General features: G+C 44.7%; 1 protein-coding gene across 1 annotated transcript in view; it reads right to left on the bottom strand.

Annotated features, from left to right (window-relative positions):
- The window catches only part of ptprsa (protein tyrosine phosphatase receptor type Sa), a 282,355-nt gene that overhangs the window by 169,435 nt on the left and 94,921 nt on the right, over nucleotides 1–17,999 (bottom strand). The window contains 2 exon segments of the mRNA XM_080431352.1: nucleotides 3,579–3,720; nucleotides 5,821–5,966. Coding sequence (XP_080287478.1) covers nucleotides 3,579–3,720; nucleotides 5,821–5,966 — 288 coding nt within the window.

Genomic DNA, 17,999 nt, shown 5'->3' with positions numbered 1-17,999 from the left:
TTGAGTGTGTGTGTGTGTGTGTGTGTGTGTGTGTGTGTGTGTGTGTGTGTGTTTTTGTGGCTGTGTGTTTGTACGTATATATTAAAAAGATATTTTCAAAAATATGCACATTCCAATATCCAATACAATGAGAGCAAAATAGCTCCCATCAAGAGGATTTCATTGAATGCAGTGACGTTTAGAAGTCTGAGGAAGAGCCTGACTGTGTTGCTCCAAATGTCACTGCATTAAATACAATCCTCTTAATGGGAGCTATTTTGCTCTCTGCCCTAATCTAGTGTGTGTGTGCGTGTGCGTGTGCGTGTGCGTGTGCGTGTGCGTGCGCGTGCGCATGTGCGAGAGGGAGAGAGCCAACAGGATGGATACATGTGCATATTTTTTGTTAATTGATGCACTGACAAATGAAACTCTTGGCCAAAGCCGAATTTCAACGGGACACACTGAGCTGGATACGGCATACAAGGCTATCAAGGAATTACACTACAGGATACCAGGGTATTTAGACATCCCAAAGGTATGATTTTCAATACTGTTAAAAGAACATGGTGAGTATAAGTATTTAAACCCAGCAAGACTTGTCTATTTAGACTAAGTAGGTCGGCGTGGCTTATTGTTGAGGGTGTCAATCCCCTTTTACAATGCACTAGACCCCTGGGAGAAGAATTGCTGAGGTGGAGCGCAACACCTCGCATCAGCTCGTACTTACAACACCACCTAGCATCAGCTCCCAGTACTTACAACACCACCTAGCATCAGCTCCCAGTACTTACAACACCACCTAGCATCAGCTCCCAGTACTTACAACACCACCTAGCATCAGCTCCCAGTACTTACAACACCACCTAGCATCAGCTCCCAGTACTTACAACACCACCTAGCATCAGCTCCCAGTACTTACAACACCACCTAGCATCAGCTCCCAGTACTTACAACACCACCTAGCATCAGCTCCCAGTACTTTCAACACCACCTAGCATCAGCTCCCAGTACTTACAACACCACCTAGCATCAGCTCCCAGTACTTACAACACCACCTAGCATCAGCTCCCAGTACTTTCAACACCACCTAGCATCAGCTTCCAGTAAAGTCCCCAAGTCATAAGACCTGGTAATTAAGATGCGCAAAATAGGGCCCTGAGTTCTTTGGAGCCCAGAACCCAGCTGATCTACAAGCTTGCTGTGAGCTATTTTCACAATGTTTGTGGTCCAAAGGCGAGTACTCTACCAACTAAGCCATCCAGACACTCCAATTAGACTAATTGCATATTAGGCACACAGCATTTGTAGGCAAGAAAGTTCCATACATGTTACAAGGATTTCTATCACCAGCAGTTACCATAGACTCTTGTGAAATATCAGGAATGTAACTGTATGAAGGTATACCAGGAGTAGAGAATAAACAGCCAGGGTTGCAGAACATATCATCCATAAGCGGCATAGTGACAACAATGAATACAGCGTCACACTATTAAATCTAAATATTCATCATTCTTATTCAAAATCAGATGAATACTCAACATGCTCCGTTTTTGCAATTTTCGGTGGAATATTTCCATCTGACGAATATTCTGAGCATCCATTGTAGGTATGAATGTGATTGAGTTTGTGCTTGTGCTTGTGCTTGTGCTTGTGCGCGCGCACACACACACACACACACACACACACACACACACACACACAAGTATGTGTCTGCATTGTTCTGTTGATGTGAATGCTTGTGTGTGTAATGTAAATGTCTGGAAGCATGTGTATGTGTGTATTCATATCTGTGTGTGTGTGTGTGTGTGTGTGTGTGTGTGTGTGTGTGTGTGTGTGTGTGTGTGTGTGTGTGTGTGTGTGTGTGTGTGTGTGTGTGTGTGTGTGTGTGTGTGTGTGTGTGTGTATCTGTGTCTCCACGGTTACTCCTCTCCACAGTGACGACCCATTTCCTGTTTGTTTACCACAGACGTGTCCCTGGTGCCATGTCCCATTTCCCATAATCCTTTGCTCTGTTTCAGTGTCCAGCCTCTATTGTCCTCGTCACCTGTCCCTCTCTCCACTCCTCCATCCATCTGTCTCTCTCCCCCTCTCCCTCTCTCTCTCTCTCTCTCTCTCTCTCTCTCTCTATACATCCCTCTCTCTCTCCATCCATACCTCTCTCTCTCCATCCCTCTCTCCACTCCTCTATCCATCCCTCCATCCCCCTGCTGTCTCTGCTCTTTATCCATCTGCCAATGTCTCAGTCCCTCCATCGCTCCTTTCTCTTGTTCTCTCCGTAAACCTACATCGTCTCAACAGGTCTGTCACAATTATCACATACGCAATTATTTGAGATAATAATCACAGTTATTTTGCATAATCGTCAGAATCGTTTAAATCGTTCGTCTGCATAAGTTCATCTGGTGAAAATTAGCATAATACATTATATATTTTAATGAGTGGTATCAGTCATTGTCGGCCATTTCATATCTGCCCTGTGCAATTCCAGGTTACAAAGCCTGAAAGGCAAACAGGTGATGTGATTTTTATTTATACAACAATTCATCATCAACTAACATAATCGTGACAGTTCTACTTCTCAATGGTTTCCATTTCTCCTCATTTCCTGCTCTCCTTTGCCTTTCTCTCTCTCTCTCTCTCTCTGTACTGCAGGGTAAATGTTAAGGGGCTCATTAAAGATGGATAAAATAGCCGGACAATGCACCTTGCTTCCTTTCCCCCTCTCCTCCCCCCCCCCTCCACTTGACAGCCAGGAGGTGCAAGCCAGCAGCCGGTCATGCACCTAACGGCCCACCGGTCAGCTTTGTTCTGTCCACCCCAGGAAAACACAGCAGATGGTAGCAGGTGAAGAGAGAGAGAGAGAGAGAGAGAGAGAGAGAGAGAGAGAGAGAGAGAGAGAGAGAGAGAGAGAGAGACAAGAGGCAGAGAAAAAGAGAGAGTGCCACACTCTCTCTTTGTGTATGTGTGTGTGTGTATGTGTGTGTGTGTGTGTGTGTGTGTGTGTGTGTGTGTGTGTGTGTGTGTGTGTGTGTGTGTGTGTGTGTGTGTGTGTGTGTGTGTGTGTGTGTGCGTCACCTCCCTGCACACCTGTCAGCCAGTACATGGTGGCTGTGTGGGCGCATGTGTGTGTGTGTGTGTGTGTGTGTGTGTGTGTGTGTGTGTGTGTGTGTGTGTGTGTGTGTGTGTGTGTGTGTGTGTGTGTGTGTGTGTGTGTGTGTGTGTGTGTGTGCGTGTGTTGCGACCCAATCAAGCCTCTTCATCCTGGCTGGCTTCCTGCAGACAATAACGTCTCGTCTTGTCCTTCCACTTTGCTCTACTCTGTCTATAGACGCTTGATTGGGACGCGTTGGTTCCCTGATAAACAGCATTCAAACGCTGCTACGCCACCAGACAATAATAACACCCTTCATGTGTTGTAGAGTCACGACTCACGTCATGTGTGACCTGTAGCCCAGGACAGTGATTCTCAAAGTGGAGTCCTCAGAACCCCCGGGGGTCTGTAAAGGGGGGTCTGTAACTGGGGGTCTGTAACTCAGAGAGGTGTGAAACACTTTGTGTAAAAAGTAAAATAAAAGAACAACGTAATTGAACAAATGTACCTCTGATGATGGACAGCTTGGCGGTGACGGTGACCTCGCCCTCGCTGCTTTCGGCCACACACTCGTAGGTGTTCTCATCACGTGGCGCCCGGAGAGGCTGGATGCGCAGCACCGCCCCCGCTCCCTCATCAAACTCTATGGTCTGGAGAGAGAGAGAGAGCCATACAGACAAAGAGAGAGAGATAGAGAGAGAGAGAGAGTCATAGAGAGAGAGAGAGAGAGAGAGAGAGACAAAGAGAGGGAGAGAATTGAATTTTAAAAGCACTTTATTAAAACCACATCTTTCCAATTCAGTCCATATTATTGGAACAATCAACCCATAGGACACTTTGTCAACTCAGATTTTCCCAAAACCAACCAAGACCACACAACTACACAAAACAAAAATAAATCAATAACATTCCATTAGAAGCAAAAAAAACAACTCCCAGTCTTCCTGTGGCAGGCACAACACCCCCCCCCCCCCTTCCCCTCCCCCCAGCCGCCTAGATGAAATTAAAAACTTCCAAAGTCTTAGTTAACTTGTAGCAGGACAGAAAGAGACAGAGACAGACAGAGGACACTTCAAGAACAAACTACTTTCATGAAAACACGGCTTGAAAACAAAGTTTGAGGGGGAAAAAACTCTAGGGGAAAAGAAGCATCTGTCAAGTAGTAAGAAAATATATATAGGAATATATATATTTATATTAAATATAGGCTACAGTGAAATATTTTCAGCGCTCCACAACATATATATTTTTTGGTAGATTTTGCAAACATGCCAATGAAAAATACTTGACGTGTTGTCAGTCACAGTGCGTTGCGTGTCTTCCCAAGCGTGGTGACAGCTTCGTTAACGAGAAGAATGACTTATTTTTTTTAATTAAGACACACTGAGCCTCAATCACTCACTGAGCATCTGGGCTCCCTGCTGGTGCAACAAACATCATAAATAACAGAACAATGTGTGTGTCTGTGTGTACTAGGGAGATGGAACGGCAGAGCAGGACCTGATACTTGATGAGTTAGTCAAGTGCAAAAAACACAACCAGCTGGGGAAGAGGGAACTTTGACTGACTGACTGACTGATTGCCTGGCTGGCTGGCTGACTGACTGACTGAATACTTTATTAGTCAGAAATGTAAACGGCACGTAGTACAGGCAGACATTAAGGCTAAAAGGATAACACAAAAAAGTCCTGGGGACTTGTTTCCATTGTGGTCCTATGCATTCAATTAATCAACATAGCATAAAACATAAACACAATGATACATGTCATTAACAAAACACTATTATGTCCAAAGGAGAACAAGGAAAAACGGTGACAGTGAATGACACCTCCTTTCGATGGGAATTTACATTTACCCCCCCTTGTGGTTTCCTGGTAGATGCTTTTTTTTTTCAGGCCAATTTTTAAAGACTGACTGACTGACTTGGACTGATTGGCTCAACCAATTACGGTACATTTTCCGCAGACAGACCTGTGTTCTTTCTCTGCCTATCAACGGTACACACACACTCACTGTTTGTCTGCCAACAGTAATGAGCATCATGGGATGGAAGAGAGGCTCTTAGAGGAAAGACCATGGATGTATTAGACTAAATTCTTGATAAGATGCTCGATTGTATCCCATGATTCATCTGGTCAGAGCTAAGAGAACAAGTATGCACTTCAAAGTAATTAGGATTATAGCAAGTACAGTAGACATCGATGGTATTGTTTTGAAAGTGTGTGCTGTGCAGCGTCCGTTAACCACTTACGGTAAGCCCTACAGTATATCGTAGGTGTAGACAGCTGAATATCGTCTATTTTTGCAATGTTTTAACCCATTAAGACCTGAAGCCGATTTTATGTCTCCTAAATCAAACAGTTTTCTAAAAAACGCATGTTTCTATATCAGTGGTGCTCAATCTTTTTAATGTCAAGGACCCCCAGAATTATATGTATTTGGCCGCGGACCCCCATCTCAAAATATTTTGTTCCAGGGGGTCCCAGAGGCAAAGGTTTGAGTTAAAAATGTTCGCTTTAAAAATGCATATATTCAATGATTTGCACACATTTTCACTATTTTTCAAAAATAGCAGATAATGGGATGCCCTCGAAAACGAGATGATGCATCTCAAGGGGGTTATCCTTCTAATAAAGGTAGAGTATTTATTGTTTTTACATTTTTGAACATGTTTGCCAACAATAGGGATGCCAGGATAAAAGTGCTTAACAAAAAGGTGGAAAGGATGAAGTCATGGACGTCTTCCTCACCTCTATGCGTTGGGAGTTGACCTTCTTGCCCTTCTTGTTCCAGCTCACCCTGGGTTTGGGCTCGCCCGTGGCCTGGCACACGAAGGACACCACGCCCCCTGACACACCGATCTGGTCGATGGGAACTTTGGTGAACCGTGGTTGTGCTGGTGGAGAGAGAGAGAGGGAGGGGTCAGTCAGTGTGGTGTGCAGATACATACTCTTAAGGAAGATCAAATGGTCAATAAGGAATGGTGTGTGTGTGTGTGTGTGTGTGTGTGTGTGTGTGTGTGTGTGTGTGTGTGTGTGTGTGTGTGTGTGTGTGTGTGTGTGTGTGTGTGTGTGTGTGTGTGTGTGTGTGTGTGCGCGTGAGAGAGAGCGACAGAGGTGAAAAAGGACAGTGAGGGGACAGAACAAAGAGGCAGAGATATATGTAGGCAGTGTAGCGCGGCTGGAGTCAAGCCAATTCCGAGAGACAGCTCTAAATAAAAGTAATTACATCTCAGAAAGGGCAGCCTTCCACACGCACACGCGCACGCACGCACGCACTCCCCTTCCCCTACCCCCCCCCCACCCCTCTCTCTATCTCCTTCTCTTCACAGCTAGTAGCCTGTCCCAACAAAGTGGATGAACTAGGGAGAGAACTTAGCCTTGGACTTGTATGAACTGAGTGAGTGAGTGAGTGAGTGAGTGAGTGAGTGAGTGAGTGAGTGAGTGAGTGAGTGAGTGAGTGAGAGAGAGAGAGAGAGAGAGAGAGAGAGAGAGAGAGAGGGAGGGGGGGGGGGGGGGGGGGGGTCAGTCTCTTGGGAAAGAGCACACACTGTACAGTATATGCAGTGATGATCAAAACACGGCGCCCAACGGAACATTAATTATTGAGATGCCGTGGGCTAACACTGGCCCCCAGGCCACCATAAACACACATGAACAACTGGAGTTCCTGCTTTCATTAGAGGGAAGAGAGAGAGAGAGATAGAGAGAGAGAGAGAGAGAGAGAGAGAGAGAGAGAGAGAGAGAGAGATGGAAATAGAGGTGCAGAGAGAAATAGATAGAATTCTGCAGATACTAAGAGGCCAAAAGCAATGGCAAGAGAGAGAAAAGAGAGAAAAAAAGGCATAAAGAGTGTGTAAGAAGTGAGAGAGGGATGAGCTAGTGTCCAGTTTGTTTCATCTCCGATCCTCACCGCAATATTTCTGATTCAAGCGCACCACAAGCGCGCGTGTGTGTGTGTGTGTGTGTGTGTGTGTGTGTGTGTGTGTGTGTGTGTGAGCATGGGTGTGTACATGTGTGTGTGTGCGAGTTTAATCCTCATATAGAGGAAAAAAGGGGGGAAAAGTACACCCACATCTGTTTAATATAACCAGCGGTAGTCCCACGCTCGCTTGCTTACGGGAACGTTGCCCCACCCTGGACTCGAACCACCCGGCTGTCGGCTCGCCAGCGCCAGATGACCTCATGCCGCCACGTGAAAAAGGATCCAGTCGCAGTTGCAGAGCGAGGACATTTCGACTTAGGACACCCTGGTACTTCACTGGTGCAATATCAACCACGTCACTCCTGCCCGCCCGCCCACACACACACACACACACACACCAGCCTGCAACAGGTGTTACCCCATCTGAATACACTCCCCAAGTGTGCCATCACACTGCCATCACACCTCTAGGCAGGACTTTTCAAGTCAGAACGTCCTGTATGGGAGCGGTGTGGAGTGTCCAATCCGTCCGGGGGGAGCCTCTCCTCTCCTCTCCTCTCCTCTCCTCTCCTCTCCTCTCCTCGTGTCTTTGATGCAGGGTGGGAACACGGATAGCTGTGGGGCTCTCCAGGGGATCCCACAACTCAGCGACCAGAGCCTAAATCAAGGTGCCTTTACCGCTCTGTACCAAAGCCACACGTCACGGGATGTGTCTGTGTGCGAACAGAGTGTGTGTGTGTGTGTGTGTGTGTGTGCGCACACAGTATAATCCTCAGTGTCCATTTAAATCTGCAGAGTGTAAAAATGGAACCAAATGGTTCCATAACCGTAAGGTCCATTTGGTTACATTTGTACACTCTCTGAGTTACAAATGATAAATTGACAGTGAGGATTTTACTCTGTGTGTGTGTGTGTGTGTGTGTGTGTGTGTGTGTGTGTGCGCGGTGTGCGCGCGGTGTGCGTGTGTGTGTGTGTGCGCGCGCACGTGCGTGCGTGTGTGCGTGCGTGCGTTTTAGAGAAGCATGTGACCAGACGCTTGGTCGCTAGTTTGAATGCACGGGTGGCATGTGAAAATGTAGCCGGAAATAAAGCAAAGTCAAGGACAAACACCTCCTCCTCCTCCTCCTCCTCCTCCTCCTCCCTCAATAGCGGTCGCTCAGGTGTCCTTAAGCAAGGCACTTAACCTTCTAAGTGCTCCGGTGAGAGCTGCTGAACCAACGGCCAAAAGAAGAATGTTGTAGTAAACGTGGAGGTAGAAATAGTAGAAGTGTGTGGGTGCTCAAATAAAACGAAATTGCATACAGGCCCCTGAAGCGCAGCCAGATATTTGGATACTGACTGACCATAATGTATTCCGATCTTCTCTATGAATTCACGCTGGTTCTGGGTACTTTATTTATGTACGTTTGGTTTGCATTAGACTGTAAGATTCAGCGATTTGGCTGTCTTTTAGGAGAAACACAATTTAGTTTTCTGATGTTTGCAGACGGAAATGAGAGAAGTTCACACCCGTTGAACAGACATGTCCCAAAGTCCGGCCCGGGGGGCAATCATGGCATGAGGGCAGATTTTGTATGGCCCGTGGCTTACTTCCTAAAATGTAATATTGATGGCCCGCCATGTTTGTCATGGGAACAACACTAGAGTTCCTGCTTTCATTAGAGGGAAGTGGGAGAGAGAGAGAGAGAGAGAGAGAGAGAGAGAGAGAGAGAGAGAGAGAGAGAGAGAGAGAGAGAGAGAGAGAGAGAGGTGCAGAGAGAGGTGCAGAGATAAATAGATAGGGTTCTTCAGACACTAAGTAAGAGGCCAAAAGCAATGGCAAGAGAGAGAAGAGAGAGGGATGAGCTATAGTGTCCAGTTGGTTTCATCTCTGATCCTCACCGCAATATTTCTGATGCAAGCACACCACAAGTAAAGCATGCGCTGGCGTGTGTGTGTGTGTGTGTGTGTGTGTGGGGGGGGGGGGGGGGGTGAAGAACACCCACAGCTGTGCAATAGAACCAGTGGCAGTCTGCCCCACCCTTTTCATACATTGAAGTTTCAGAGTGTTTTTAAATATTACCAACTGCTTGCTCCTTGTGTCATCTCATTCTCAAGATTATTTATTCTTATTCTATTGTATTTTATCTTATTTGCCAAATTGCTACACCGTCATTTGAACAAAAGTCAACAATGCAGTGCATGCATGTGAAAACAGAGTCTGAATAGTTGTTTTTTTTTCGCAGCAGATGAGTGGCTCACATTAAGGCTACACTGCCAATAAAAGGCATTGCACTGTAGTTTGCCAGAAATAAATTAATCATCAGTATAAAGCATTGAAAAATGGACACGTAAAAGTACCTCAAATGTCATCAGAACAGTGCTTAGTAAATTGTTCAAAACTGTTACTTTTCAGGATTCAAATTCAAAAGTAGCAAAAGTAGAAGATCTACAGTACAAGCCGCGTTTCGAGCTTGTAGATCTACTTTTGTGTGACACTGTAAAATGATCAAGTAGGGCGTTAACTTACAACAAAAAACACAAAAAGTTGAAATATGGAGATGTCTGCCCGACAGCGACAAAATATAGCGACAAAATAATGTAAGTGTCATGAGTGCCAGGCTAAAACTACATGATTGTGACAGTGAAAATCATACACATTATTATGACAACCTGCAACAGGTGGCCAATTGGGAGTGTTATTAAACAAGCTTCCGTGTGTTTGACAGACACCAGACAGACAGGGAGGCGTGGTGGAGGTTAGAGATAAGACGTTTATCAGAAGCATTACAGAGAGACGTGCGTTGGGCGGCCATCACTTCCAACAAGGAAATATTGATTCCCGACCTTCCGCTTGTCAAGTGAAAGGCTATTGATTGAAGCCCCCCCACACCCATATATCTTATATGTTTGACAGTACACACACACTATAGAGATGAATGGAGGCTGGTGGCTGTCCAAACGGTTTCCCCTACTTCCTGGCTTGGAACAATCTCATAGCCATAAACACACACCTTCTGGTCTATACACAGAGGCTGCTTTACCGCAACCTCAGATTCATTGATCAGTAGTTCAATAGCAGTTTCCTTTACAAAGGAAAAATAAAATATACTGTATTAGGGCTGCAACTGTTGATTATCATCTTAGAGATTATTATATTGATTGCTTTTCCGATTAATGGAATAATCAAGAAGTGCTTTAATTAATGCTAAAATAATATTTTAATCTGTGAGTGACTGTGTGTGTGTACATATGCGTTGGTTAGCATATAAAACAGTATGATAGAGGGAAATACAGTACATACAGTCTGTAGCAATGTGTGTGCCTGGTTTCACATACTGTGGAATGTACAGTAATTACAAGTAGGGGGAAAAGTACTCAAAATGTTTTACTTAAGTAAAAGTATCAATACCACAATGTTGAAATAGTAAAAGTCCGGTAAGAAAAATATAGTTGAGTGAAAGTACAAAAGTTTTCACATCAAAATATACTTAGAGTACCAAAAGTAAAAGTACTCCTAATGCAGAATATTCCATTTCAAGTTTTTAAATGTATAAAAATGTACAAGTTCACAACGCGTCGCTTGACGCGTTGTGAGCTTGTAGATCAGCTATATAGCCAAATTGTATATACGGCTGAAGTGGTTATACTGTATGTTTTGCAATAATAATCAAAACCTACTAACTACAGTTTTCAAATAATTGTAGTAGAGTAGTGGAGATGTAGTGGAGATGTAGTGGAGTAGAAGTAAAACTATTGAAAATTTGAAACACGCCAGTAAAGTAAAAGTACCTCAGAATTGTACTTGAGTACTTGAGTAAATGTACTATGTTACTTTCCACCACTGGTAATTATATACAGAGAGGCTTGCCCTAAGGTTACTATTATTACTGATAACACAGCGTACCCATTACTGAGATTATACAGTGTGTGTGTGTGTGTGTGTGTGTGTGTGTGTGTGTGTGTGTGTGTGTGTGTGTGTGTGTGTGTGTGTGTGTGTGTGTGTGTGTGTGTGCGTGCGTGTGTGCGTGTGTCAATCTATGTGTATATGATGTGTGTGCTAAATGGCAAAATTGTAATTTTGTGTGCATGAGGGAATCCATGTAAGTGACTTTCCATCACTAAGTGATTATACCATATAGGTAGGCGTGTGTGTCACTGTTACTATTACTGATAATACAGCGAACCTAGCGTACTTACTGAAATTATACAGTGTGTCTGTGTGTGTGTGCATGCGTGCCTGTCTGAGTGTGTGATTGAGTGAGTGAGGGAGACTGTATGCAAGTGACATTCTATCACAAAGTGATTATACAGTAGATGCGTGTGTGTGTGTGTGTGTGTGTGTGTGTCAGTGTGTGTGTGTGCCAATAGCAATGAGTGTAATTAACCTTTTTCAAATTTTGCTGTGCTCCGTGCCTCCTGGGTGCTCCTGCCACTTACTGTTGAGTCTGACCTCCCTCCTCTGCAGTAATTGGGCAATGGAAGCATAAAGCACGGCCTCATCACAGGCCTCACGCTCCAATCTGCTACCCAGTGGCCTTTTTCATTTCAACAATACTGCATTCACCACCGGATTGTGCAGAGGATGAGTAGGTATAGGGCTATAACGGTACAGGGTTAAGCTGGACTCTCACACTACAGGATTTTAAAATAAACCTCTATCTCTAATTGCTGGACCGCCTTGATCATATGCCATGCTGCAATGCTTCAATTTAAACATGTCTGAGAAAGGTGTGTGTGTGTGTGTGTGTGTGTGTGTGTGTGTGTGTGTGTGTGTGTGTGTGTGTGTGTGTGTGTGTGTGTGTGTGTGTGTGTGTGTGTGTGTGTGTGTGTGTGTGTGTGAGTGATTCTGTACAGCTTGGGAGAATAAATTCTTCACCTTGACGTGTCTTTGATCCTGGAGAGTGCATTTGGAGTGAGATCTAACACAGCTAGGACTAGAGGTTTCCATTTATGTTGGGGGGAACCCAAGAATAAAACATGTATGCCCTCAGTACTATATATTCAAAGCCGCTTCAGATAAACGTGTACACAACAAAAAATAACATGCGTTTTGCCATGGATGACATTGAGAGGACACAGCATCTGTGGTGGCCATTCATTCTTCCCTTCCCGACCAAAGTCTCCTGTATCTCTGAGACTTTTTTATTCAAAATAGAGAGAGAGAGAGAGAGAGGTAAAGGCTCAGTGCAGATAAACACAACAAGACATTACCTATCTGCCCGGTGGGTGGGTGGGGGTCTGGGGGAGGAGGGCTGGGCGAAAATAACCTAAGACGGGGGTCTGTGCTATCTTCACAGAGCGTCCCCAGAATAGCACAGATCACTGAGCAGACACGCAAGCTAGCGGGGCGGCGGAGGAATCGAAACACACACACACACACACACTGAGAGAGCGTGCTCCTCCTTCTCCTAATGCACTGCACACCCCCGCTATTGAGTGATACCTGTGTTCCAGCAGATAAGCAGAAAAATACAACATTCGACTCTTTGAGGCAAAATAAATAAAAAATAAAGAAATAAAGGCTTTTATTGCCCGGCCAGAGAGCGTGCACCCCTATTTGCCATGCCTCTCCTTGCTGTCCGTGGTCATTTTTAAAGCCAGGAGGACCCATGATGGAGAAAAGTGGTGGTGGGGGTTGTATGACTCATAATGCTGTAATCGGTTGAAAGAGTCAGAGTGAAGTCTAAGTAGGAGCCATTACCTGCCCCCCAAAATGAGGGAAATGGAGGACAAAATGGTGCAGAGTCATTGTGGGTGATTTGCGAAGGCAGAGCAGAGAGGGAGAAGGGGGGGGGGATAAAAATTGTTGCTTGTCGACATCCATCTGGCTGGATATAACTTACAGTAGGTACCTTTCACAAGCTGTTTGGTGGAGAGCAGGTTTGGAACATTATTACTGAAGGCCCGCGGTCCAAAAAGCACTCATTTATAGAGGCTAAGCAGTAGAGGTTTAGGTAGGAGACAGAAGGTACTGTAGGACACAGAGGGCAAGGTAGGTAGGAGACAGTGGGTGAGGTAGGAGATAGTGGGTGAGGTAGGAGATAGTGGGTGAGGTGAGGACAGTGTATAAAGAGGCATATTAAAGTATTAAAGACCATGCGCTCATCGTTTAGAAACGGCAAACAGGTAAATCTAGCTCAGGTCAAACTTAATTATCATATTAGACGAACAACGGACACATGACTGACACACACACACACACACACACACACACACACACACACACACACACACACACACACACACACACACACACACACACACACACACACACACACACACACACACACACACACACACACACACACAGACATAATCATGCTCAAATCAGCACCTCAGCAAAAAAATCTAGCAAATAAAAAGAAAATGAAGGCACATTAGCCAGATTGCTTGTGAGTGCTCCGGGGGAAACAAGTGTTGAGACATCTCAGTGCCAACAGGAGGACAATGCCTTGTTTGTCTCTGGTGCTGTTTTCAACACAGACCTTTACCTCCACACTCAAGGCATCATAAATCAAGTCCATATAGCAGGAGGGGAGGGAGGAGGAGGAGGGGGTCCATGTTTGGAGTGGACCCCTATAGGCGCTCGCCGCTCGGCCCTCTGGAGGGCACATGTTTGCTGCCGGGCTCAAGCTGGCCTTCGCAGAAAAATAGCAGATCGACCAGCTTTCAGCGAAAGCTTTCCCCATAATAACACACTAGTATAGACCCCTGTGGTACACCGGTCAACCATATGGGGTTTTAAGTGGTTAAACTATATTAACGAATATAAAGAATATTGTGGTATTGCTATTCTTCCACCATTGCTACAGCGCACACACACACATAACTGTACAAATATGTTTGCAAATACACACATTCTTCCACATACGGTTGATGTGCACGCACGCACGCGCACGCACACACACACACACACACACACACACACACACACACACACACACACACACACACACACAATACTCCAACTGCAACAGCTGTACACACATGCACAAGACAAACACACACACACACGCACACACACCCTCCAGGCCGAAACATCCAAGCCCCATCAATCAGGGCCAATTCTCTCAGGCTGCCCGGGCATGAGCCATCACTATGGTAACCAAGCCCTGTAGCTTACAGGCTGCTGCCTGCTGTTGCATAGTGGTTGATTCACACAGAGAGAGAGAGAGAGAAAGAGAGAGAGAGAGAGAGAGAGAGAGAGAGAGAGAGAGAGACAGACAGAGAGACAGACAGAGAGACAGACAGAGAGACAGACAGAGAGACAGAAGGAAAACAGAAAAAAAAAGAAAAAAAACTAAGTTGAGTTTCATCGTTTGGATCAAGTGTCAACTGAACCAGAAGAGAGAAAAATCGAAGAAAAAGCTAAACCCAGATTTTTTTTTCACAGAGCCTCAGTAAGAAGGAACGTCCGTCCGTCCGTCCGCCCGTCCCGTCCCCCACAGAGACAAAACCCTTCTAAAAGTCTGTGACATGACCATCGCTTTGGTGGTGTCAACTGTCACCAGGTGTGATGGAGAGACACGCTCACCTCACCGCAGGAGATGTAGGACCTGGGTGCACTGTCTCCACTCACTATGTCGTCAAGGATAGAACTGATATGTTGTTGGCTCTTTCATCTTTTCATATCCAGTCTCTTAGTTGCGTGCCGGTGTCGTGCTCAGTAAATAGCAGATATACAAGCTCACCACACGTCACGGATGTCACGTGTGGTGAGCTTATAGATCTGCTATTTATGCGTGCAACTATGTAAATCAGGCTTTAAGTAAGATGTCATGGCGTTTATGATTTCTTTAACAGTTGAAGTGAGAGAGATGAGTGGGCTTTTTTGTGTTGAATCCATGTTGGTGCTTTAATTGGCGATACTACTGTGCAGAGCCATATAAGGAGAGTTGCGTCACCTCCGTTCACTTCATCAGCCTTCTATTGGCGAATAGTGACAAAGCCCTGAACCGGAAGTTTACGGAATGCAGTCTATGAGCGTTTGTCACTATTTTGAGTTTACATGAACCACGTGACCGGCGCTGTTTCTGCCCCCTCATTGACCTAACTCTCCAATAGAAGGCTCTGCTACTGTGCTTTTAACCGTTGCCAATAAAGTGTTCTATTCCATTCTAAAAAAAGGAAGGGAGGTCATGATGAGCCAGGGTCTGACTCTGAACCCAAGCCATCAGAAGTAGTAGGTGACCATGATGATAAGTTGTAGCAGAACAACAACTCTGTCTTTTTATAACTCCACCGGCCGGACAGTTGTGTTTGTGTGTTTGTGTTTTCCGTCCATCCATAGTATCAAAGCAGTTGTCCAGATGACAGACAAATGTGTCCAGAGGGACTCCGGTCAAACTAAATATACATGGTTTAAGTGTTGTGTTGTGGAGTCTTTACTGAGACAAACAACAGCAAAAGACAATATTTCAGAAAACGCCCTCTATCTAAAAATGGAATTTAATGCAGAAATTCTGTTAGCTGAACTACAAAAAAATGGACCTAGAGTATAAACAACAAGCAGGGTGTGGAAGGCAGTGGCACAAACATCATGTGGCTTGTTGATAATCTCATTCCTCCAGGTTACCTTTCTCAGCCAGACCTCCCTGCCATCCACAGCCTGTCTGGGCAGTGGAAGCTTAACGAGTTAATGAAACAATTGCTTTTTCAGTGTAAAAAAAAAGAGAAAAGCCAAGAGGTTAATTGGGATTAAGTCTCGGGAGGGGGTGGGGAGTGGGCCGGTCACGGATGGTGTGATTTTGTGCCGTTACTGGTCATCACAAGAGGAATTGTAACCCGTTTTCTCAGCGAATGTAATCTAACAAATGTTATCTTTCTTAAAATAACTGCCAAAAGGCTGGGGGATTGAGGTCAGCGTTTCCAGCTGTTCAAACCGTCCCGGTACAAACGGAGTCTTTTGGCTTCATTTTCAAGGCACTGTCAGTTGTTCAATTAAGTCTTTGAACCAAATGAAAACACACTGAAAACGGGTCATAAACTGAATCTCCTTTTTTTCCACTTCCGTCTACATTTCTTTGTGTTGGTGCAAATTACAGACTTGAGGACCACAAGTCAACTAATAGAGCATGTATACACACCATGTAAACACTGACTCCGAACAACGGATTCTGATCAAGAAGACGACTCTTCTCTTTATGTCAGTGTGTGGGGTTTAGGTTTTTCACACTAGTTCTAACAAAACTCTGTATCTGGATCTGTGGAGTCCCAGGAGACCCATGGAGGCAATGGACTAGCCTCAAATAAATCAGTCCCTTATTCTCTTGTGTCTTTGTGCTCTGCCATCAGACTCTTCTCCAATTCTGTGCTGTCGGACAGACACCTTGTATCTCAATTTTTTTACTTTTTATGTTTTTTTTCTCCCCCTTGTAAATCCATAACTTCATCCTACACGAGTGTTGTGCAAAAGTAACGAAAATAGCAGATTTGCTACTGAGCTCGGCTATTTGAGCAATTTTTGAAACATTTTGAAGGTGAAACTGTTTGCCTGTGGATTTTACAAATAATGAACAGATGACAAGAATTAACAAGAGCTCGAGACAAAATAATACGTAATGCCCACCATTTCCTGAAAAAAGTAAAGCTTTTTTCCACCCGACAGTATTGCATCACGTTATGTTGTCTCTTCTGCTCCAAATGAGACTTTTCTTTCCTTCTGGGCACCGCCTTTTGTTGGCCCATGGGGGGGACCACAGGATGTGGGTATAGCACTGTTGGAGGAGACCGTAACCCATTAAGACCTGAGGTTCCGATTCCGATTCTACAAATGTCTTTTAAATCCTAACTAGTTTTTTTCCCCCCTAGTTTTCTGAAAAACCTTTTCATATCTATATCTAGATATGAAACATGTCATGTTTCTATATCAGCGGTTCTCAAACTTTTTCATGTTAAGGACCCCCACAATTATATGTGTTTGGCCGCGGACCCCCATCTGAAAATATTTTGTTCCAGGGACCCCCCCAAAAGCAAAGATTTTAGTTAAAGATGTTCGCTTGAAAAATATATATACAAAGATTTGCAAAAATGTTCAAGGTTTTTCAAAAATAGCAGATCTACAAGCTCGTAGCGCCGCACTGTAGATCTGCTATTTTTGAATAGCCCAAAGCATAAAATAATGGTTATAGCTAAAATATAAAATGACACAGATGCGTTCCCGGATTTAATGGGTTAATGCCCGGCGGTAAGGAACCCTGCCCGACCACAAGACTGCACCATGGCTTTAAGTCAGCTCGCTCGTAATACGTCCAAATTGGTCCCGTTGAAACCGTTGTTGCAGGAGAGAGATAAAAACACAACAAGACTAAGGATACCTTTCACCTGTTGCACTCAATGCACTCAATTCCTGAGAGAGAGAGAGAGAGAGAGAGAGAGAGAGAGAGAGAGAGAGAGAGAATGTTATTTTTGGGGTTTTTGTTTTTCTGAGCCAAACCAGCAGGTTTCTTCACAATCTATGTCTCACTACGATACGATACGATAATACTTTATTGTCAGTTCACACTGAAATGTGTCTTGCGACCTCTACACTGACCTCTGAAATAAAGCATAAAAATGCTTAAAATATGAATCTTCAAAAGGTGTAAACTGGTGCTGGAAGGACTGGAGTCGCTCAGGGCTATATACTACGACCCCTGATGTTTTCGCTCTACACCAAATAGCAGATCTATAATCTTACAACACGTCAAGCTTATAGATCTGCTATTTTTTTAATGTTAGACCCAGAATAGGGATGCTAGGGTTCAAGTGGTTAAACTCCACAAGGACTCCTTGGTAGCGGTGAGGAGAATTTTAAATCAAACCGAAAAAGTGTGTGTGTGGGCTCTCGCTCATTTTACACACCTCTATCAGTCAGTAGTATTTCAGCTGTGTCAGTCCGCTCCGCTCACACAACATCACTCAAGCTACTGGAGCGTGGCAGTGGGGAAAAGAGCCAGAAATGAGCACCGTGCCACCACAAAACCAGAAAGCTGGATGAAGCACAGTTTGATCCACTACGTGACCCAGCAGCCGACACTTCCAC

This window comes from Gymnoscopelus braueri (genome assembly GCF_963280865.1).
Source record: "Gymnoscopelus braueri genome assembly, chromosome: 6".
Lineage (NCBI taxonomy): Eukaryota > Metazoa > Chordata > Actinopteri > Myctophiformes > Myctophidae > Gymnoscopelus > Gymnoscopelus braueri.
The sequence above is the reverse complement of the archived record's forward strand: the minus strand, read 5'-3'. Positions and strand labels throughout refer to the sequence as shown.